At 54.9% G+C, this 23,539-nt stretch overlaps 1 protein-coding gene across 9 annotated transcripts in view; it reads left to right on the plus strand.

Moving 5' to 3' along the window:
• IQSEC3 (IQ motif and Sec7 domain ArfGEF 3) overlaps nucleotides 1-23,539 on the plus strand; it is a 92,072-nt gene that overhangs the window by 52,152 nt on the left and 16,381 nt on the right. For all 9 annotated transcript variants that reach the window (XM_070790307.1, XM_070790306.1, XM_070790308.1 and 6 more), the window contains exons 4-8: nucleotides 5,558-6,672; nucleotides 8,574-8,735; nucleotides 19,673-19,795; nucleotides 20,363-20,529; nucleotides 23,026-23,165. In XM_070790307.1, coding sequence (XP_070646408.1) covers nucleotides 5,558-6,672; nucleotides 8,574-8,735; nucleotides 19,673-19,795; nucleotides 20,363-20,529; nucleotides 23,026-23,165 — 1,707 coding nt within the window. The remainder of the gene's footprint in view (nucleotides 1-5,557; nucleotides 6,673-8,573; nucleotides 8,736-19,672; nucleotides 19,796-20,362; nucleotides 20,530-23,025; nucleotides 23,166-23,539) is intronic.

Below are 23,539 nucleotides of genomic sequence, written 5' to 3' on the forward strand. Positions count from 1 at the left end.
CCTTTTTTTTTTTTTTTTTTAAGTTTAACTAACAATAAGAGCTGCTGAAAATGTAGCAGGTCCTGCTTCTGGGGTAAGGAATCCCCAAGCAGGGGGCGGGAGGCAGCCTGTCTGGAGCGGCACGGTGTGATGGGGTGGTCAGCTGGCCATATGAGAGCGTCCTCTCCATTCCCTGAGGACAGAGACCATCTCCTGTTCATCTGTGCACCCATCGCCCGGCATCCAGCAGAGGGTCTTGGACAGAGTAAGAGCTCATCGAGTGAATATTTTTTAAATAACTCTGATGAGCAAAGCAATGAGGAAGTGGAATACCCAAAAGAAAAACATGGTCCCTCCCTGCTCTCCGAAGAGATTACCATTCAACTGAAGCAGTGGCCTGTTAGTAACACCAAAAGAAACTCGTGCCTTGGCCTGGGCAGGGAATTAGTTTAATTCTCACTGACTAGGGGCTATGGAGAGTCGTGCGGGGTTCTAACAGGCACCGTGGACCTTTTTCACGTGGGTGTAGTTCTAGTAGATGGGCTTGCGTGTCAGGAGGGCAGAAGTGGGCAGGAAAGATGAGGGCTGGTAGGGGTGCAGCCAGGTCCTCCTGTCCTGGGGAATAGTCCCCCTCCTCTGGCCCAGGGAACTCTCCAGGCCAAGCACAGGCTAGGGGTGGGAGTGTTAGTCGCTCAGTTGTGTCTGGCTCTTTGTGACCCCATGGACTGTAGCCCTCCAGGCTCCTCTGTCTGTGGGATTCTCCAGGCAAGAATACTAGCAAAAAGCGATTGAGGAGTTGGGCAGGGTGACTGAAAACATGGCATATGTTGACAAAAGATGGAACTCCACAGATCTCTCTTCTGCAGATGGACTGTGTGACCTTAGACAAGTTCCTTCCCTTCTCTGGGCCTTGGTTGCTGCATATAGCCCTTTGCCTCAATTGCTAGCATTTCTGTGCCCGGCCCCCGTCTCCTGCACTGGTCCATACTCACTCCTTCTCTTCCTTCAGAACTTCCCTGTGCCTTCCTTCTCCACCGCAGCTCTCCCAAGGCTATGGGGGAGGCCCCTTCTCAGTGTTCCCATGGCACCCAGGTGCTCCCTGACATTGCCCTCCAGCCCTGGATCACCATCCCTGTTTACTTGACTTCTCCTTGAAGGCAGGGCAAAGATGTCCATCATTATATCCCTGGTGCCCGACACAGCACCTGGCGTGAGAAGATGCTCAGAAGATGAAGAGGGGAGGTACCAGCTCAGTGACCTGAAGGGGATGGAGAGGGTCATGAAGCCTGGCTCAGGGCCTGACTCCATCTCAGGTTTTTTTGAGATCTGGGATTTAGCATTCTGCCCCTGTGGTCCTCACGAGTCACTCACATCCTGTAGTTTTGGGGCTGGAAGGGATCCTGGACAATCCTTATTCTCCCAGTTCACCAACCTGCCTGGCCTGCTCCATCAGCCAGTCCAAAACTCCAGGTGAGAGGGCCTGGCTGGGGCGCTGCTGCTGTCGAGGGGCACTGGAGTGTCCCCCAGGCCTGTGGGTATGGGGGAGGGGAACACACACGGGGCAGGGGCTGCAGTGGTGCAGACTTTGGCTCCGATCCCAGATCTAGAAGACAGCCTGCACTGCACTCCCCTGGTTGAGTTCAGTTCAGGGTGCAAACACCGATGAAGCCCCAGTCACAGGTCAGGATGGCGGTGCCACAGAGAATGGTGTCCTGCCTGTAGGGGCGGGGGGCCGGGGCGGGCAGCAGGCATGGGGTGGGGGGCCGGGGCGGGCAGCAGGCATGGGGTGGGGGGCCGGGGTGGGCAGCAGGCATGAGGCTGGGGTGAGGGGAAGCCAGCTATATGACATGATGCGAACAAAAAGTGATGATTCTGGGACTGAATTCAGAGGCCAGCACGAGCAGTGGCTCCGGGCCAGGCTCTGGGCTGAGGCCACCAGTGGAGAGAATGAGGACACATCTGGGCCTCCAGGAGTTTCTGCTCTAGGAGGGGTCTGGGGGAGGGAGGGGAGGGCGGGAGCCTGAGTTAGACGAGCACCACCAAGATTAGTGAGGAAACTGAGTGTCAGAGAAGCAGGAGGCAACCTTCTCCAGGGGACTCAGGGCAGGGAGACCCGTTCTGGTTGGGGGACTGGGAGGCGTCCTGGGGGAGGGACACTGAAAGAAAGGGCGAACGTTTTTGCCTGGAGGAGAGGGCGAGGGTGGGAGCTGAGGGTGAAGAGGGGGTGACAGTGTGGGGAGGGGTGTGGGGGGTTGGGGGTTGTAGGGGGCTGTGGAGGTGGGGAGGCTGAGCAAGTGCTGGGGCAGGAAAGCCCAGTATGTGGGGGTGCGGGCAGGGGCAGGAGGTGGGGCTGGCATGTGAGCAGTGGACCTCCTGTAGTAGGAGGGGCCGGGGTGGGCGGGGCCAGGCTGCTGAGCCCCAGACACCCTAGAACAGGGTGTTTATATTTATTTAGGGCAAGGATCTCCAGCGACTGGAAGACCTGTGTTTACCCTGCTCTCTGAGTACACTGCTCAGGGGGATGTAACGCAAGGTGGATGGTGCTGGAGGAGGAAGCAGGGAAGCAACTGGGGGCTGCCAGAGTATCCAAGGGGGGAGTCCAAAGCGCCCCACGTAGGACAGTCAGGTGGAAAGTTCAGAGTGATGGCGGAAGGTATGGAGGGGTGGTGCTGTAGGACTTTGTGCTTCACAGATGCACAGGATAAGGCAAAGGGGGACCCAGGGACAAGTGCCAGGTTCCCAGGCTGGACAGCCTTGGAGCTGGGGTGCTGGACGTGACTAAGGATATCACTGAGAGCTGGTTCCTTTCAGGGAAAGGGAGCAGTGGACTGTTGGAAATGGAGGTCTTGAGTTGAGTCTACTGCTGCTACTAAGTCGCCTCAGTCGTGTCCAACTCTATGCGGCCCCATAGACGGCCGCCCACCAGGCCCTGCCATCCCTGGGATCCTCCAGGCAAGAACACTGGAGTGGGTTGCCATTTCCTTCTCCAAAGCATGAAAGTGAAAAGTGAAAGTGAAGTCACTCAGTCATGTCCGACTCTTCGAGACCCCACGGACTGCAGCCTACCAGGCTCCTCTGTCCATGGGAGTTTCCAGGCAAGAGTAGTGGAGTGGGGTACCATTGCCTTCTCCATGAGTTGAGTCTAGGCATGGAGATTTGAAAGTCATGGAATCAACACTTCACCATCAAATTGCTACCACTTATTGAGCTTTGACCTACTGTGTGTCAAGTACCTTGTGAAATAAGAATTCTCACCACAGAATGAAATCACAGAGTCGGCAGGATTATCTTCATTTAACAGACAAGAAAACAGATTCAGAGATGTTAAGAAACATGTCCAAGGTCAGCCAGCAGGGAAGAGGTGGATCTGGGCTGGGTGTTTCCTGGGCTTGCTTGTTCACCTATCACAGTGCAGTGAAGTTACGATGGAAGAAGACAAGGTTCTCAAACAAGAGGTGAGAGGATATTAGCCCCAGAGATATCTATATAGAGTTGCCATGAAGGCTGTTCCCTAGACAGTTCCCTCTTCATTAGCTGTTAATTATCAGCTAACAAGGCTGCTCTAAAGACTTCCCACATGGAAGTCAGGAAGATGTCCAGCATAGGAAAATCATGAAGATGTGCCTGGAGAATGGAAGAGGGCACCCAATGACTCATCACTAGCATGGTTAGAGACCCTGTGGTCAGAATATAGGATCCAGGAGTTGTACGGAGACAGGAAAACCAAGATAGACTGGGTCGTGAAGGCTGAGGACAGAGTTTCAAGGATAAAGTATCAAAGCTGCAGGAAAATTGGGGAGCGAGGGAGTTGAGCATGGGATTTAGTGATTAAAGTTCATTTTGAGGTGATCCTTTGGAGAGTCAGAAGTCTGGTGGGAGCAAGAGGCAGCTGCAAGGAGTCGGGGCACACGGGGCTGGCCGGTGGTTCGGCATTCACTCGCAGATTGAGGCACAGGAGGTAGAGGAGTCTGCCTGTAGGTTTAGTAGAAAATAGAGAGTGGGCTAGTGCCCCCGAACAGGGGAGTCAAGCAGAGTCATGATCCAGTCTGGGAGACTTAGGAGGGTCTGTAGGCTGGTGGAAAGGGCCCAGTGCTGGGCTGGAGGCTGGAAATGCAAGTAGAAGGGACTAGTGGATGAAGAAAGCTTACAAAGAAGGCAAGAGATGGTGATATCGTCAGCCTGAGAGAGGAACGTTATGGTGAGATTAGGAAGCAGGTCGAAGGTTTCCATGTCCTGGGGGATGGAGTTTGGCCTTTCTGTCCGTACCGCACTCCTCTGTGATCCTGGGGGAGGTTGAAGGGCTAATGGTCTTGCCTTGAGCTGTCGATCCCAGCCACCAGTCGTGATTCTCAGTTCAGGAATGTCACTCTGTAAGTGGAGTGTACGGTGCGTGACTAGCAGCAGGACACAGTTTCAGAGCCCAGGAACACTTTCTCACGTCCTAAGCTTCCCTAAGGACCGATGGAACCGGCCACAGTGCTGCCATTTTGCCCGCCCCTTTGTCTGGTCTTTGTGTGTTGTTTAAATGCAAAAAGTGTCCAGGAAGAACCACTGCTAACCCCTCTTGGTCATTCACACCTCAGAGAGAATGTTTTTTTAGTCCTTTCCCCGGAGAGATTTTTGATAAGGGAGGAAAAGTCAGTGCTTAGCCACCCAAGGAGAGAAAAGACCACAGAGTGGGGAGAGAGCTGAGGGGAGAAGAGGAAGGACAGACTGGCCAGTGCCTGAAGTTTTCCTGGGTTCGGATCCACCCAAATGAGGCAGCACCCCCTACCCCACCTCCCCATCAGTCCCACCAAGCCCTGCCCCGATCGGAACAGTTCCCATTGTTGGGAACAGAGGTGAGTTGAATTGAAGAACATGGTAGCTGGAGGATCTCCCACTGTTGAAATATCCATCCATCACCCATCTGTCTTTTTACTAAATTCACATTTACTGAGCTCTATCACATGCCAGCCCTTGGGCTCGGTACTGGGAACACAGAGATAATCAAACTCCAAACCCAACTCTTATGTGGCTCCCAGAAACAGGAAACGACCCCAATTCGTGACATGAATACCAAGAAAGAAAGCAGGTGAACAGGAGTAGCAGCAATGTTTTTTACTCTTTCTATTTAATCTTCATTTTTCTATTATTTAAAATATATACAAAAGTAGAAAGAATAGCATAATAAACTCCCATTTAACCATCACCCAGTTTCAATTAATATTGTTTCCTCTAACCCTTCTACTTTTTTGATGAAATATTTTAATACAAATTCAAGATACCACGCATTTCAGAAATAAATACTTCCATATATGAAAATCACCTACTACCATTGGCAACTGCCCCACCCTTGGGTGGGTATCCCCAACCCCAGAATCCAAACCTCCAGGCCACACCTTTAGGAGTCTTGGCAGCAACCTGGCATTTGAGGCCATCGCAGAGTTTTCAGACTTTGGCCCCTCAGTGCCGGCCTAGTTGTGCCGTCCCAGGCCCCCGCCAAGGGTCAGCCGGGTCACCCCCTGCCCTGGTCTCTGAAAGCGTTGTCATATCCCTTCCCTAACTGAGATCCCACGCCTCTCTGTCCTCACTGCAGATTGAAATGCTAGAACACAAATACGGGGGCCACCTGGTGTCCCGGCGCGCCGCTTGCACCATCCAAACCGCCTTCCGCCAGTACCAGCTCAGCAAGAACTTCGAGAAGATCCGCAACTCTCTCCTGGAGAGCCGCCTGCCGCGGCGCATCTCCCTGCGCAAGGCGCGCGCGCCCACGGCGGAGAGCTTGGCGGCCGAGAGGGCGCTGCTGGAGGGCTGCGGCCTCGCGGGGCTGCCACTGGTGCGCTCGCCCTCCCTGCCGCCCACCTTTGCGGGCACGCTCACCGAGCTGGAGGACTCTTTCACCGAGCAGGTGCAATCCCTGGCCAAGTCCATCGACGACGCCCTCAGCACCTGGAGCCTCAAGACCATGTGCTCCCTGCAGGAGAGCGGCGCTTACCAGATCCACCGGGCCCTGCGCGCGGGCGCGGGACCGCCGGGCCTGGAGGGCGAGGCGCGGGAGCCCGAGGGCGCCTCCCCGGGGGCTGGGGCTGAGCCCACTGAGCCCCCCAGTCCGCCCCAGGGCCACGGCAGCACCCTCATGATGGCCTTCCGGGACGTCACAGTGCAGATCGCCAGCCAGAACATCTCTGTCTCCTCCTCCACGGCCCTGTCGGTGGCCAACTGCCTGGGTGCGCAGACGGCCCCTGTCCCCGCAGATTCCGCGGTGCTTAAGGCTGAGGAGGGCCAGGCCAGAGCACAGGAGGCCCCGGAGGGCCCTGAGGCCCCCAGTGCCGGCCAGGGGATCGCGCCCGCTGAGGACCCGAGCGCAGAGGTGGAGGCCGGCGGGGCCCTGCGCGCCAGCTCGCCGATGGCCGCGGGGCCAGCGGTGGAGGAGGAAGAAGAGGAGGAAACCGAGGAGGCGGCGAAAGGGACCGAGGCCGAACTCGAGGCCGGGGACAACTCGGAGCAGCTGAGCAGCAGCAGCACGTCCACCAAATCAGCCAAGTCGGGCTCCGAAGCGTCGGCCTCGGCCTCCAAGGAGGCCCTGCAGGCCATGATCCTGAGCTTGCCACGCTACCACTGCGAGAACCCCGCGAGCTGCAAGTCACCCACGCTGTCCACCGACACCCTGCGCAAGCGGCTGTACCGCATTGGCCTCAACCTCTTCAACATGTAAGTCGGGGTGGGGGATGGAGGGGGGAAAGGGGGCAGCTGCACTTACCGATGAGCAAGGTTCCTGGGAATGGACCGCATGGACCCAGGGGCCTCCCCTGGGGGCCTGGGGGCCACACCTGCTCCTTGAGACACTGTGTGGGGACACACATTTTATTTTTAATTGGTATGAATTTACTTTAAGGACTAGGGCTAAAACACCTCAAACCTATGCTTTAACCACTAGTACTGCTGGAAGAAGCAAGGCTTTGAAAAGTGAGATATTTACAAGAAAATGCAGCATTAGGTAAATAATGCAAGGATGGAGCTCGAATCCCTCAGGTGGGACATGAAGTTGGGGAAAACGGGGAACATCAGCCCCATGGGATTGGTGATGGGAGAAGAGAGACAGTGATGAAAAGAGGAAAGGTCAGGGGAGCAGAGACCTAGTGCAAGGAACAGGAGAGGGGTGGTGGGGGCCAGGCGGGGAGTGTGATGCAAGTGGAAGTGGAGCAGAAGAGAGCAGGGGTGTGGACACAGAGATGAATGACCGCGGTAGCTCAGAGCCTCCAGCCAGACTTTCCTTGCTACCAAGAGGTATACAGCTGGTGGCAAGCAGAGGAAACGCACACACCCGTCCTAGGGAGATTTCAAGTATACCTACGCATCTCCACCCTCACTCACCCCTTCCTTCATAGACCTGAACCAGAAAACACAGCATCTCTCCCACTTATCAGTGAGGACTAAGCAGAAACCATTCACCTGTGTGTTCGTTTACTCATTCCACTACGATTTTTGGAGTGCTCAGTCCAGAAACCACATAGATGTGCAACACACATCCTCTGGCCTCAAGCTTATATTCAGTAGCTTGCCTGAGATAAAATGTTTGCAAACTTAAAATTTTTAGAGAGAGCATTATTATGTCATTTTATAGAACAGGAATAGGGCTCGCACAGTGAGGTGAACTGAGCGCTGTGAAGCTGCTAGTAAGTGGAATAGCTGGGTGAAGTCATATCTGCCTGATTCCCAGCCCAGTGCTCTTTCTTCTATATCAGGAAGCCACCGGGATGAGGGTAGCCTCAGCCCTGCCTCCCCAGGCCCACACAGATGCCTGGACCCAGCAAGGCAGTGCTTCTCAAATGATGTGTACTGAAGGATCAGCTTGGGTTTTTACTCAGTATGTCGTGGGCTGATACTTTTGTAAAATTCAATAAACGTGAGTTGCTAGAAAAATAGTCACATGCTTGGTTGTCCTGAAAATGTCAGCCTGCTATAAACGGGTCTAAAGGCTTACCCTCTATTTCTGTCCTTATCTTCTCCTGGACCAGTAAGACCCAGCTCAGGGAGCAGCAGGGATTTGCAAACCAGGCTGGGAGCACATTTACCTTAAATTCCAGCACCCACACCCACACCCACACCCACGCACAGAGACTCCAGCCTGGGAAAGTAATCCCTGGGGAGCAGGGTCTTTCTTGTGTCTACAATGCACAGGGAAGAGGGATGTGGTAAGAGATCCCACCTCCGTGTCCCAGTCCACCCTCCTCCCGGTTCCAGCGTGGATCCTGAGTAGAGAAAGTAGGATACAAGTGGGAGGAGGGCTTGGGGGCCTGAAGATCGGATCCAGTGGGACTGAGGCTTGAAGACAGAAAGGATGCCCCTCCACCTGCTCTGGAGCCCACTTTGACCAGCCCTCCCCAGCCCCGCACCATCGTCTGTCCTGGGTGGGGAGTTCAGAAGCATGCGCGAAGAGAGCCTTCAGAAAGGGAGGCCCTCTGCAGCAGAAGGAATAGTGGCATTTCCTGGGAATTCCACCTGGGGACCTCCGGGCACTTCTGTGGGTTCCCTGGGCTGGAAGAAAGGGAGGAAAGGAGTCACGGATTGTCTTGCCTCACTCTCTACTTCTTTTCCCCACCCCACCCCAGAAACCCAGACAAGGGCATCCAGTTCTTGATCTCTCGAGGCTTCATCCCCGACACCCCCATTGGAGTGGCCCATTTCCTGCTCCAGCGTAAGGGCCTGAGCCGCCAGATGATCGGGGAGTTCCTGGGCAACAGCAAGAAGCAGTTCAACCGCGATGTGCTCGAGTGAGTGCCCGCCTCCGGGCTCTGCCCCGCCCTCCTAGCCCACCCTACACTCCAGGATCTCCTGGATGGCCTGGGACCTCAGCTAGGGAAGGACACAGGGCAAGACAGGACCTCTGAAATCTGGGTGGATTCCCAGAAGTCCTGGCTCCAGTCCTAGGGGCTTCCTGATTGGTCAAAAGAGCCAGGCGCCCCATGATCCTTAGCCAATAACCTGCTTCCTCTCCAGTTATTCTGCCACTTACTGAGCCAGGGTGCTCCTCCACAGGCACTGGGGATGAGGATGGGGCTGGGGGTGGGGCTAGCACAGAAGTAGTCCAGGGAGACCAAAAGGCAAGAGAGTGAAACTGGAAGAGGGCTGTGTCAGTGCTGGGGCCATCTCCTCCTGGGGGACTGACCCCTCAGCATCACCTGCTGCCTGTCCAGTCCCCCAGCCCCTGAGCGTCCGCTTCATATCGTGGAGGAACCATGAGGCAGGAAAGGAAGGGGTTAGGGTTTTTAGAGCCAGAAAGTACGTTTGATGTTGTGTAGTCGCTAAGTCATGCCCAACTCTTTTGAGATCCCACGGACTGTAGCCTGCCAGCCTCCTCTGTCCATGGGATTTTCCAGGCAAGAATACTGGAGTGGGTTGTCATTTTCTTCTCCAGGGGATCTTCCCAAACCAGGGATCGAACCAACGTCTTCTGCTTGGCAGGCAGATTCTTTACCACTGAGCCACCAGAAACTAAGATTGCGTAAAGATAGATTGACCACCAAGATCACACAATCAAAAAATCATTTTAAAGTCCAATAGATGAGGTATTTAGGGGGAGGGAGAGCGAGGGGGCTGCCTTGGTTTGAGCTCAACTTCATGGGTGTGATGCTGTGGGTAAGTAGGTGAGCCTCATGGAAGGGGCAGATTCCCTGGGGCTCAGGAGCAGACCTTGGAGTCACCTCGCCTCTCCAAAGAGGGGGTGAGGCCCTGTGAAGTCTGCCCCGGACCCCTACCTCCCCTCCTGACTCTCTCCATGTTCCTCCTCTCTTCTGCTGGCTCCCTGAGCTCACTTTCTCTCCAAAGTCACCCCTCTGTAGGGAGCCCTCCCCACTTCTCTCCCACCTCCTTGTCCTTGGGCACACTCAGCAGAAGTGTTTCCCCAGGGGTCCTGGGAGAACCCCCTCCTTCTGTACTTGCGCTTGGAGCAGCAAAGGCCCACCACAGAGGGCTAGGGCTCCTGCTCCAGGTTTAGAAGCAAGAGGGTCACTGTCAGTATCCCTGGGGTGGGAGCTAGAGACCTGCTTCTTCTTTTTATTTTTTTAGAAACATTTATTTATTTGGCTGTGCTGGATCTTAGTCGTGGCATGCAAGATCTTTAGTTTTGGCATGAGAACTCTTGGGCTTCCCTGGTGGCTCAGCTGGTAAAGAATCTGCCTGCAATGCAGTAGACCTGGGTTCGATCCCTGGCTTGGGAAGATCCCCTGGAGAAGGGAAAGGCTATCCACTCCAGTATTCTGGCCTGGAGAATTCTATGTATGTATAGTCCATGGGGTTGCAAAGAGTCGGACACAAGTGAGCGACTTTCACTTCACTTCATTTCATGTGAACTCTTAGTTGCAGCATATGGAATCTAGTCGAACCCTGGCTCTCTGCACTGGGGGCTCCGAGTCTTAGCCACTGGACCCCCAGGGAAGTCCCGACTTGCCTTCTGTTTGTGGAACAGCCTTGGTGCTGTGTCTTGGGACAGCCCCTGCCCTCCAGCCATGGCCTGTGTTTCCATACCCAGAGAGTGGAGGGGTTGGGCTACGAGGGGAGGTCAGCTGTCCTTAGGAATCCCTTTCACCTTCCTAAATCCATGATGGGGTAGTTGTTACCTGAGTGCAGTCAGAAGAGAGGGAAGTGGGACCCATCTGAGGGACCTTGAGATCCCTGATGGCCCTCTCCTGTCTCTGACTCAGTGGCTTTGGACAGTTGGTTGTCCCTCCTGGTGCCCAAACCCACAAATGCACGTGCTTCCCTTCCCCCTCAGGGGACGCTTTGAGGAACTGTGCAAGAGGAGAAAGAGCCAGTTCCTGTCACTTTCCTCTCCTATTTTTCTTCTGGTTCATCTCTCCAGCCTTTTCATTTGCCTTTGTCCCCTTTCCACCGATGAGCAAGTGGAGCTGCTACATCTGATGGCTTCATTCTTTCCAGCTGCCCCACGATCCGGGGGGCGACCCGGCTTTGTTCCTCTACTCTGGGGCAGCGGTGGCAGCTTCACTTCCAGGCCCTGACTGCCTCGTCTGCTCTCTTCCACTTTTCCAGTTCTCATGCGGCCTGGCCCCAGAATTCCAACCTGCTTCCCATCCCCCTCCCCCCCTACCCCAGCATCCCCGGCCTGCACTTCAGGGAACACATGGTTTTTCTCCAGCCCAGGTTGTGCTGAGCAGCACATGGAAAACTTAATTGCCCATCCTCCCCGGGAGACCAAGTGTGTGGGCTGGAGACTCAGACCAGCTGCTATGCGGGAGGGGCACAGGGCTGGAGACTGGGCTGGCGGCTGGATGGGCTCAGGCTTAGATGATGGGGCAGTGGGGAGAGAGAAGTGGCTGGACCTGAGAGGCCAGCTCTGACTCCTGCTCTGCTTCGAACAGGCTCTAGAGCTTTTGCACGTCACTTCTGCTCTAGGCCTCAGCTTCCTCACCTGCAAAGAGAGTGGGCTGGGCTGTGTGAGTTTGGGTCCCTCCAAGCACCGCCGGTGAATCTATCATTTCCCCCAATCCTTAGTGCGCTTGTAACACCTTGGCATCATGCAAAATCTTCTGCCCTAAAGTGTGCTTTGTCACCATGCCACAGCCACCCAGAGGGGCACTCAGGGGAACAGGATGGCCATTCACCACTCATTCACCAAATATTGAGTGCCTACTGTATGTAGGGAACCAGGGCTGAGCTGGGTATCCCATGTGTGTATGTATGTGTGTGTGTGTGTGTGTGTGTATAGAAAGGTGAAGGAACAGGAATGGCTTCAGAGAAGATACAGACCCAGGGGTCAACAGGGAGAGATGAGAGGAGGAATGTGGAAAGAGAGGCGAGGGGCCCAGGAGCCTCCAGTGGGCACTGTGGGCTTGGGGAGGATGGAGAGCAGAGCCAAGCCCAGATTCTGCCCCAGTGAATGCCCCCCACCTCACGTGCTTTGTTCTGCAGCCACGCAGGCCCTGGGCTCCAAGGCCCTGGCACATTCAGCCTGCACGTGGCAGCTCCTCCCCCAAGTCTGCATCACCCAGATGCCTGGTTTGTCCCCTGCGAGGTGCCCGGAGAGGACAGAGAGGCAGGAAGAGGCAGGCAGTGGCGGGGCAGCCAGGCACGGGGAGTTCTGGCATCTCCCTGCCGCTCAAGCCAGCATCCCCTGCCCCTTCCTTCTCCCCACCCAGTGCCGTTTTGGTTTTGTCCTGGCCGGGAAGGCTTCACTGGGATTCCGCACTGCTCCCTGCCCCCACCCGTGACATTCAGCCCATCGCATCCATTCCGTACAAAGCTGTTTGCTGAATAAAAGACATAAATCACCCCTCCCTTTGGAGACTGAGACAGCCCAAGCCACCGCACTCTCCAAGATACAGCCAGACAGGAAAGGGAGAGGCGGTGAGGCAGAGGGCCTGGGAGGAGGGCAGACAGGGTGAGAGGAGGGGCCGTACCAGATAGAATCTGCCCCTGACGCTGATCTGCATTTGAGCATCACAGAGGTGCTGATGTTTGCCTCCAGAATTAGGCCCTTGGTGCTGTTAAAAGCTGACCTTTCTTTTCATCCCTTTCTGTGCTAGTCTGTGGAAGCTCCATTCCAAGAAGGAATGTGTCCAACCAGGCTTTACTGAATAATAATAGAAGGCATTCTGAGCTCAGAGGGCCATGTCCATTCCCGTGTTTACCTGGGAAGGCTTTGGTTTTTGGCTCTCTCTCTCTCTTTTTTTTTTTTAGGAAAAACCAGCCTCAAGTTTGTCATTTGTCAAATGGGGATAATAGAACCAGTCATATGAATTAAATTTTAAAATGGATATGAAGTGCTTAACTTGGTGCCTGATGCTTAGTAAATTCTTTTAAAATGTCAGCTATTTCTGTTACTGTATTTTCTATTTAAAACCACAGGGCATAAAAAGAAGCCCAGGGCATTAGACCTCCTCGACCCCTACTCCCCCACGGCCCCTCCCCTAACACAGGGAAACTCAGACTCCTCAGGGCAGGTCTCAGTACCACGGCTGGGGAAGGGAGGGGCCACCCCGAGCCTGGAGGAAGCCCCCCTCTGGTGTTGAGGAGGAAGGGCAGTGGGACCCGGAGGGCAGTGGGGGTCGGAATTCTTGGGGGGCTGAAAATGCTTCCCTCTCCGTTTTCACATGGCTGGGAAATTTGGCTCTGCTCTATTTCCTTCCTGAAGTGTTCGCTTCAGCAGGTTTGAAGGCCAGCGGATTGGGGGCTGTTGCGTGTGGGTTCTCCGCGGCCTCCCTCCTGGCCCGCGTGATCGCTGTGCACGCGGACGGCATCTGTCCTTCCCACGGAGATGCAGGGGGAGCAGTATGGGGGTTGAGCAGTCCCGGGGGGCAGGGTGGGAGAAAAAGTTTCCCCAGGGGATTCCTTCTTGCACTGCGCCTGCTCCATTCTCTGTTAGATACTGGAGTAGGACGTTTCAGTCAGATTTCATTATTTCATTTCCGTGGAAATGTGTTGGCCAGCATGTAACAGATTTGTTCTTCTTGGGGACACTCAGAAATGAAGACAGATTGTCTGTCAAACTCAACAGGCTGGAAGGCGCTGGCCTCTCTTCGCTGGGAAGGACTGACTCCAGAAGGTCCTGGGCGTTGTCTGTATGTAGCTTCTGATGGGGGTTGTCTTGCTCCTGAGGAGATCCACAGGCGAGGGGAGAGCAGGCTGGCACCCATGCCCACCCTGGTGGGTCTAGAGGGGGATGGAGAGAGGCCAGGGGCAGACACGGGTAGGCGGCTTTGCGCGGCTCTGAAAACTTGGTGCTGCCCCCACTCAGAGGGATGGAAGGAGAAGGTCTCTTCTAACAGGGGTGTCTTGGGGTTTTATGACCTTGAGCCCTCACCTCTCCAGTGCCCTTTCCTCCACCCTTGCCTACACACATACACACACACACACACACGCGCACACACGGATGAGAGATTCTCCTTAACAGTTAACAGTCACTGGCATTTCAGAATCACTCACTCCTGTACATGGAGACTCTGGAACTCTGGAACTCCAAGTTCAAGAGTGGGATGAACTCCACGTCCAGAGTTGAGACTCCCTTTGGCTTGGTCATGGGTACATGGAGATTGGGCTTTTATACCAAAGTAAATAAACCCAGCGCCAACTCCTTTCCTGAGCCCTCTGGTCCTAGCTCTGGAGGGGTCTCTCTCAATCCTGTGTGATAACTCAGGGGTGGCTGACACTGGCCGCTCAGTGCAAGGGGACTTCCTGGAAGGGCATTCTAGGGTTTCTCGGGAGGGCCGTCTGTGAGTGAGTGGGCAGCTCACGTGTGCCAAGTGTATATCATGTGCCAGCAGGCATGGTTCCAAGAGCCTTATATGCAGAGCCACGTTTTTTCTTCCCAGCAACGCTGTGAAGCGAATGCTGGAGTCTGCACCCAGTGAAGGAACCAGAGAAGGTGGGTTGCTTGCCCACAAAGCTGAGCAGTTGCTGAGATCTGAAGCCGGGCAGAATGGTCCACAGCCCGAGCCCTTAGCTCTGCACCTTCCTGCCTTCTGCTTCATCCCAACAGGCATCTGGTCCAGATGTCTCTACCACGCATGTCAGACCCCAGTTGTGAGTGGTGGTGCTGAGAAACACCTTGGACGGTCAGTTAGTCCAGCCCCCTCATTTTCCCCGGACAGGAGCTGAGGGCTGAGAGAAGAAACATCTAGTGCCCCGACCAAAATCAGGTGCTCTGCCCGTGTATGTGCTAAGTCGCTCATGTGTTCAACTCCATGTGACCCCATGGACTGTAGCCTGCCAGATCCTCTGTACATGGTGTTCTCCAGGCAAGAACACTGGAGTGGGTTGCCATGCTCTCTTCCAGGGGATCTTCCAGACCCTGGATCAAACCCACGTCTCTTGTGCTTCCTGCATTGGCAGGTGGGTTCTTTACCACTAGCGCCCCTGAGAAGCCCCTCCCATCCCCGATGCACCTTTATTTGCTGGCCCTGGCCCTCTCATCTAGGAAGAAAGCAGAGCTGAGGAACTGGTCCACAAACCTCCATTGGTCTGAGCTGACTTGGTTTCCTCTGTCTGACGGACTATGTTGTAAACAGTTGATGGATCTGGTGATGGACTTTCAGGCAGAGTTAATTGGTGATGATGGCAAGGGTGTTTATAGCTCTGCTAGTAGAAACTTCAGATCTGCTTAACCACCAGGCACATCAGCTCTGATTTGGTCCCTAACGAGAACTCTCATTTCCTTTTTAAAAATGTATTTGTGTTTATATACATAAACCGTCTGAGTCACCAGATGTATATATACATATATAGGCTTCCCTGGTGGCTCAGATGGCAAAGAAACTGCCTGCTATGGGGGAGACCTGGGTTCGATCCCTGGGTTGAGAAGATCCCCTGGAGGAGGGCATGGCAACCCACTCCAGTATTCTTGCCTGGGAAATCCCATGGACAGAGGAGCCTGGCGGGCTACAGTCCATGGGGTCACAGAGAGCCGGATACGACTGAGCAACTAAACACATACACACACATGTATATTTTTATTGAAGTATAGTTGATTTACAATGTTGTACCAATCTTTGCTGTACAGCAAAGTGACGCAGTAATATAGACATTCTTTTATATATTCTTTTCCATTATGGTTTGTCATGGGATATTGAGTATAATTCCCTGTGCTATTCAGTAGGACTTTGTTGGTTATCCATTCTAAATGTAATAGTCGTGACTACCAACCCTAAACTCCCAGTCTATCCCTCCCTCCCCCACCCCTTGGCAACTGCAAGTTGGGAACTCTTTGTTTCTTATACTCTGTTATAACTGAGAGCTTTATATACATCGTCTCTTCTAAAACCCATAACCCCACCTGCCCACTGGTAGGTTACAGGGATTACCTGTAACAGGGGTTACAGGGTCAGCTCCATTCTAGAGATGAGAAAAGTGAGGCCCAGTGAGGCTAAGTGACTAGAACCTAATAGTTATATGGTAGAAGTGAAGTGAAGTGAAATTTGCTCAGTAGTATCCAACTCTTTGTGACCCCTTGGACTATAGCCTACCAGGCTCCTCTGTCCATGGGGATTCTCCAGGCAAGAATACTGGACTGGGTTGCTATGCCCTCCTCAAGGGGATCTTCCCGACTAAGGGACTGAACCCAGGTCTCCCGAATTGCAGGCAGATTCTTTACCAGCTGAGCCACAAGGGAAGCCCAAGAAGACTGGAGTGGGTAGCGTATCCCTTCTCCAGGGGATGTTCCCGACCCAGGAATTGAACTGGGATCTCTAGCATTGCAGATGGATTCTTTACCAACTGAGCTACCAGGGAAGCCTAAGATTCAATCCCAAGGGTGCCTGACACCAAGGGCCTGACCCCCCTGACCCAGCCCTGTCATCAGCATAGAGCATGGGTCTCAAACAGCAGCAGCCCCTGAGAACTTGTTAGCAATGTCAATTCTCAGACTGTAGCCCAGAGCCCCGGAACCAGAAACCCGGGGGTGGTGCCCAGCCTCCTGCTTGCTGATCAGCCTGCAAGGTGGTTCTGGTGAGCCCTCCAGTTTGAAAACCACCAGGTGGGGCTGCCAGCCCAGCGAAAGGAAAGTGGCCTCAGCCTCCTCACCAACTCCCGATTTGTGGGCAGGTTCAAGGCGCGTCGGCAGCCATCCCCCTCTGAGGCCCTCAAACGGGATTTCCTTCGTTGCTCTGTCGTCACCAGGGACCCCGGCAGGCCCTCCTGTGTCAGCCTCCTCCAGCTTTGTTTTGTTGGCCACGCCACCCTTTTGTGGAAGGCCCTGACCTTTGTTAGGCATGTTATGAGTTCTGACTAACGAAAATAACTCTGTGGCGGATGGGGATATTTTTAATTGACTTGTATGATACAAGAACTGCAGAAATAACACCCGGGTTCCTCCAGCTCGTGGTGGTGGGTGGTTTCGTTTTCCATCCTAATCTTGAAACTGGCCCGGCTCTGCCTGGAGCAGAGTCCCACGTGGGCAGCGCACACACCCCTCCCAGCCTTGGCCCGAGCCTCAGCTTCCAGGTCTTCATGGTCTCTTCTGGCCAATTAAAAATCCCTGCTGCCATCATCACCTATTTTCAGCTCTCATCCAGTGCCTTTGTCTGCCAGACACTGTCTTGCTATCGTTCAAAAAAAAAAAAAAATAGTGGAGATGACAACATTCATTTTGATCACAGTTGTGTACGACGCTTCGTTTTCCTGCAACACAGACTGACGCCAGGCATGGATCAGTGCTAACGAGCAATTTTATGCAAGGTTGTACGTGTTTATATAGATGCAGGGAGCGTCTGTGTTTATGCTTCCCCAGCCCTTGCAAGGGGCTTGCCACATCTCTGCAGAAACTCACAGGAAGGAGGGCACCTCCCCCGCTTCCCCCGACCCAAGTGGGAGCACCACCGGGATTACCCCCTGTTAGCAGCATCTCGCCAGGCAGGTCCAGACATCTCCCCGGGAGCAGCCTCATCAGGGCCAGCTGGCCGAGTTCTCATCACTCCCTGGCCTGCAAAGGCAGCCGAACAATGGGAAGTGTGTGCACTCCACGCTGCTTCACTGCCCACGGTCTGGAATCCACTGTCCCTTCCCTTGGCAGCTGTGTCCAGAGGTCAGATCCAGCTGATTTGGGCCACCAGGTCAAGGCCCCAGCCACAGGGCTCCTTCTCCAGCCGACCCCTTCTCCAGCTCATGGCCCCAGTCGTTCTCCAGTTTGGTCCTGTCACTCACTCATTCATCCACCCCAGGAATGTTTATTGAGTTCAGATATCCGCTAGGAATGCAGAAATCGACTCTGGGGATCTGGAAGCGTGTGGCCTGGTGGGAGACACAGCAGAGGAACCACGGAGGTCGAGGAAGACTCTCCGAGAGATGGACATCTAGACGCAGACCCGGAGGTCGGGGGTGGGCTGCAGGACAAAGGAGCAGCCTGGGTGAATGAGCATGCAATGATGGAGAGCAAGGCTGCAGGACAGAGCCAGGATGCCGCAGGGGCAGGGGCGACTGGGAGCGACCAGGGCCGTGCTTTGCCAGGGAACTCGGGTTTCATACAGGGGGTGTGGGAAGCCTTGGAAAAATTATAAGCAGAGGAATGAGTGACAGGGCCGCGGATGTCCTGGAAGTGTTCTTCCGGAAGATGGTTTGGAGGCAAGGAGGCTGGTCTAGAGGCTACTGAAGTCACAGCTGTGGTGCGATGCTGAGGCCCTGACCCTCAGCAGAGGCCGTGGGGAGGAGAGAGGTGGGCGGAGCCCTGAGGCAGGGAGAGGCCCCAGGGCCTGCTGACCAGAGTGGGCGGGAACAGAGGCGGCCAATCTCAGGAAGAGCCTCCTGGGCTGCTGAGAATTCAGAATGCTTGGTCTTTGCTTCAGACCCACCGGAGTACTTTGTCCAGGTTATACTAAATAAACACGTTTATACTTTCAGCTTTGAGAAGAGAGAGATGCTGGGTGTGGGGACATTTTATCTGAAGAGTTCCTCAAACCAGACATTATCAAATATTTACTCAGGCCAACTTAAAATATTAAATACTTGGTAAAACATAAAAGATGTACACCCTCACTTTCCTGCAAGAGTTGCTAACACAGCCTGTGGCCTGGTGAAGGCTGCCCAGGGACTGACTCCCGCCCTCAGCAGTCTCCTCTGTGTGTAGTAGCACTGTTATTTAACGTGGCCTCTTATGAACCCTGTCGATCAACCAAATGAATCCTCGTCCCCCCAGGTTCTTCCTTTAGGATGTCTCTCAGATTCTGATTTGGCCTGGTCCGTTCGGGTCCATTTGATTTGTTCCGATTTAGCCCCGTCTCTCGCCTGGCCCTCTGCAGGTGCATCCTGACAGCCCCTGCTTCTCTATTGCTCCTGCCCTTCCCTGTACGTTCATTTTCCCCCAACACCAGAGAAACCATCGTCAAACAAACTGGATTTGTCAATCCTCTGATGGTACCCTTCTACTTCTTTCCCCTGTGTTCAGGAAAACCCCCCCACTCTCTGCATCCTGTGGGAACCAGGAGAGGGCAGCATGGGGCGGGTGTGGGGTGACCAGGACGGAGAAAAGCGGAGCGGCACGTGTGTGCGGAAAAGGACACGTCAGCTCCACGCGGGAGCCTCTGTGGCCCTCGGGGGCGTCAAGCCTGCTGCTCTGTGGGGCCCAGATTCCTGCCCCAATGCTCATGATCCTGGGGACAGGGTGCCCCAGGAGGGCAAGGCCAGATGCGCTGGGGGCCAGGAGGTTAAGCTGGCCTGTCACTTGCTTGGGGGTGGGCAGTCTGCTCGGCTACAAACGCTCAGACACTGGAGGGGTTGTGTAAGAGGAGACTCCCAAATGGAACGGAAAGTGGGGAGAAAGCCAGGCCCCTGACAGGCCTTGGAGAGGATAGGAGAGGAAACTGTGTTCACCTTTTAAATCTCTGACTTCTGGATGCTCAGGGGCTGAGAGGAGAGGCCCTGGAATTTGGAGGCGGGAGGTCTGGGCTCAGCATCCTCTTAGCCGGAAGCCTTGGACTGCCGGCTGCCGCCCTGGGCCCCAGGTTCTGGCAGTGGGAGGAGGACCCTCAGCCAGCACCTTGCAGGGCTGTCTGGGAGGGGAGGCAGGGTGAGGAGGTCCTCCTGGGCTATGGCAGGAGACCCTGGCATGGGTAAGTCCCTCCTGGTTGGTCTCAGACCCCCAAGTCTCGCCTTTCCTTCAGGGAGGGGTTGTCTGGCCAGCAGGGGGGCTTTGCCCCCCTTCCCAGCTCTGGCTGGTGGAGGGAGGTCTGGTCACTGCCCTCATGGCCCTCTCCCCTCCCGGCCTCAGCTGCGTGGTGGACGAGATGGACTTCTCTGCCATGGAGCTGGACGAGGCCCTGCGCAAGTTCCAGGCCCATATCCGTGTGCAGGGTGAGGCCCAGAAGGTGGAGCGGCTCATAGAGGCCTTCAGGTGGGTCCTCCCCAGCCCTCACATACGCTGGGTGTGGGGGAAGTAGGGGGCTGCCAGCCGGGGGCAGGAGTCCCCCACACGCCCAGGGAATGGAGGAAGCAGCCCGGGCTGTGAGCTGAGGACAGGAGTCCCTAGAGGGCTGGTTGGGGTTTGGGCGGGGGAGGGTGGGAGGGGGGCAGGAGGGGAGGAAAGAAGCAGGCAGACCTCTGGGGCTCTCTGAGCTGGACCAGCATCTGGCCTCCAGGTGGCCTGGTGGCACTTCGTGTGTCCCCATCAACCAGCGGGTTTTTACTGAGCATCAGTCTGAGGCTGGTACTGTTGGGGAGGGGGTGTCTGGGGTCTTTGGGTGCGTGACACCTGCCCTGTCCCCTCGGTGGGAATGGGGGCCAAAGAGTGGAGATGGGGAGCCCCCCTGGGCCTAAGCCCACACTCAGAAAACCGGACATGTTCCCAAGTGCCCCCCTCTCCAGAGTGTGGGGAAGGCAGGGCCCTCACGCCCCACGCGTGTCCCCACTGCATGCCCCACACGTGTCCCCACCGCATGCCCCACGCGTGTCCCCACCGCAGCCAGCGCTACTGCATGTGCAACCCCGAGGTGGTGCAGCAGTTCCACAACCCGGACACCATCTTCATCCTGGCCTTCGCCATCATCCTGCTCAACACCGACATGTACAGCCCCAACATCAAGCCCGACCGCAAGATGATGCTGGAGGACTTTATCCGGAACCTGCGAGGTAGGGGAGGCAGTGGAGATTCATCCCTTCCAAAGAATGAAGGCTTGGAGTGGAGGAAGGGGCGGGGATGTCTAACTGCCTTTTATTCTAATTTTCAACTGATCCAGAACCTGCTCAGAGTCGTTCCGGGAGTCTCAGACCCCCACGGAAGGCTGTCACCCCCGGTGGTCAAGGGCACTGGAACTGCTGTCTTGGCCCAGGAGGTTGCTAGCATGCTGGGCATCGGGGGAGTCCTTCGTGTTCTGAGTTTCATCATCGTGTGCCTTCTTTGGCTCTTTCTTCACCCACTGTGCTGGGAACCAGTTTCTTCCTTTTACTAATAGTCTAGAAACACATGCCTCCGAAATATTGCATCTAATCATTTCCCTCTCCTTTTTCTCTGGACTCTGTTTCTGGAACTCCTGTGTTCCAGATGTTAGACCTCCCAGTCTGAGCCTCTGACGGCAACTTTCTGTCTGCCATCTTTGTCTTCTTGTTTGACTTTCTTGAAGAGGGCCCTCAGCTTTCTCTTTCAGATCTCCTGCTTAACTTTTCATTTCTGCGGTCATCTTTTTCACTCTCAAGAACTCTTTTCTGCTAAGTGCTGCTCTTCAGAGCCTTTTGTTCCTGTTTCGTAGATGCAACATCTTCTCACGTTTGCACTTGTTTGTTTTGGTTTCTCCTCGCTTTCTTCTAAGTTCCTTTTTCAGTTTTCCCCGTACTTTTCCTCTCTTGTGTTGGAGACTTTCCATACACAGCGAATGAAACTTGGTTGTCCATCCAACATTTAGCAGTGAGCCACTAAAAGGCTGATTAAAGCTCCAAGTGTGCGTGGGGTTGCCGACTGGTGGGCTTTCTCATGTCGACATTTCATTAAGCTGTTTCACGGGGAGAAGTGACTGCAATATCTTTAGATATTTTCCCTTGGGATGCTCAATCCCTCAGAAGAGAAATGTCTAATCTGTGGCCCAGAGCGGGTGAGTCTCTCTGCCAGCACTGAGAGCTGCGTGGGAAGTGGGCTCGCGGGGGTCTCCTAATACACAGGCATCAGCTCCATCCCCCGGTTTTCAGCACAGACTCTCAGTCTTGGTTGCGCTTAATGTCAGTTGCTCAGTCGTGTCCGACCCTTCGCAATCCCATGGACCGTAGCCCCCACGGCTCCTCTGTCTGCAGGATTTCCCAGGTGAGAATACTGGAGTGCCTTGCCATTTCCTTCTCCAACAGGTTGTGCTTGGGGTCCACCAGCCCAGAGTTCCTGGTTCATCCCTTCCAAAGAATGAAGGCTTGGAGTGGAGGAAGGGGCGGGGACGTCTAACTGCCTTTTATTCTAATTTTCAACTGATCTTCCTATTTCGAGCCCACCTTCACCTCCAGGGCTCTGCCAGCTCCAGAGCCCTTGATGGTTCTGAGCCTTCTAATCCCTCTGCTGGTTTCCATTTCCACTTTCCCAGGTTTGCGGATCATGTGCTCATTCACCCACTTTCAGGTCCCCTGGTGCCCCTGCCTCTTCCTCCGTCTCTGCCGATTCCTTTTTCCGGGGCGTTCAGAAGGAGCAGAGGTGTGCAACCTGCCATCTCTACCTGGGAGCCCCGTGTGCTCAGCCCCTGCCCTGCTCCTCTTGGCCGCAGCCTGTTTTCTTTCAGGGGCCCTGGGGGGTGCTTCTTGGTTCATCTGCCCAACTCAGAACCAAGCTCAGATGTGGAAGACACGGGGTCAATCCAGAGAGTCACTCATAGAAGGTGTAATGTCCTCTCGACACTTAAGAAAACTGCTTGGAGAGCACTTGCCCAGGATGTTTTATTTTTCATTTTCCCCTCTTGAAAAGAGGAGTATATAATCGTTAAAAGAAGATTTAGAAAAAGTAGAAGGAAGATTTTGTTTATTGCTTCTGTTTCTCCCTCCCGGGGAAAGTTGTTTTCATGTTGGTGTACTTCCTGCTGGTGTTTTTTGTCACCAGAGTCTGATCATTACCATGAAGTGGGAGACGGGTGGTGGTCTTGTTACTGCATCACTGCGGGGGCTGCCCTGCTCTCCTTCACTTAATGTCCCACCCCTCCCTGCGCTCCCAGCAAGGAGGGGATCTTCTCACCATCTGACAACTAATCACTGAGCTCCCTGTGGAGGGGAGGGGAGGGCCTGAAAGAGACAAGACAGCACACGGGCAGTGCCCTCATGGTGGGGCCGGAGCGGGAGATGCTAGGGGGAGCAAAGGCAGGAGCCCGAGGCTGTGATCAGAGATGAGGAGGAGGCCTGGGAGGTAGGAGCCAAGACTGTGGCTGTGGGGCACCTGGAGGTGGGGCTGGGACACGTGCTGAGCCCTCATACAGCAGGTGCTCTGGCCAGGGAGGTCATCTCTAATTCAGCAGGGATGTGAAGCCAACCACTGAAGGCTTTGGAGCAGGGACAGGGCCAAATCAAGGCCACCCTTGGGGAGCGTCACTCAGGTAGCGGGCTTCCCCTCTCTGGCTCCAGCCCCTGACCCCCCGACCCCCTCCCTTCTCCACTCCTCATCCTCAGGTGTGGATGACGGTGCCGACATCCCCAGGGAGCTGGTGGTCGGCATCTACGAGAGGATTCAGCAGAAGGAGCTCAGGTCCAATGAGGACCACGTCACGTACGTCACCAAGGTGGAGAAGTCCATCGTGGGCATGAAGACTGTAAGTGCCCACCGTGGGGTCATGGTGCTCAGCTGGCAGGGAGCTGGAGGGGTGGAAGTGGAAGGGGTGAGGGATCACTTGCCCCCCACCTCGGGCCACAGAGCCCCTGTCTCCAGCTCCTTCCCTTTCTTCCTTTCTTTCTTGCACCCTCTTCCTTCCACCTGCCTATCTCCTCATCGCCACCTTGACCAGCTCCTGCAGTGGGAGGGGTGGAAGTGAGGTCCTGGGTAAGACTGTCCAGGCTCTTGGGTTGAAGCCTCTGGAGGTTGGAGTGGAATAGACCCTGGGCATCCTGGATGATCTACTGAAGAGAAGGAAGGACATGGGCTCAAGCAGGCTCTCGATGTGGGGTCTCAAACCCTTGAGGTGCCCCT

Source organism: Bos indicus, chromosome 5, assembly GCF_029378745.1.
Source record: "Bos indicus isolate NIAB-ARS_2022 breed Sahiwal x Tharparkar chromosome 5, NIAB-ARS_B.indTharparkar_mat_pri_1.0, whole genome shotgun sequence".
Lineage (NCBI taxonomy): Eukaryota > Metazoa > Chordata > Mammalia > Artiodactyla > Bovidae > Bos > Bos indicus.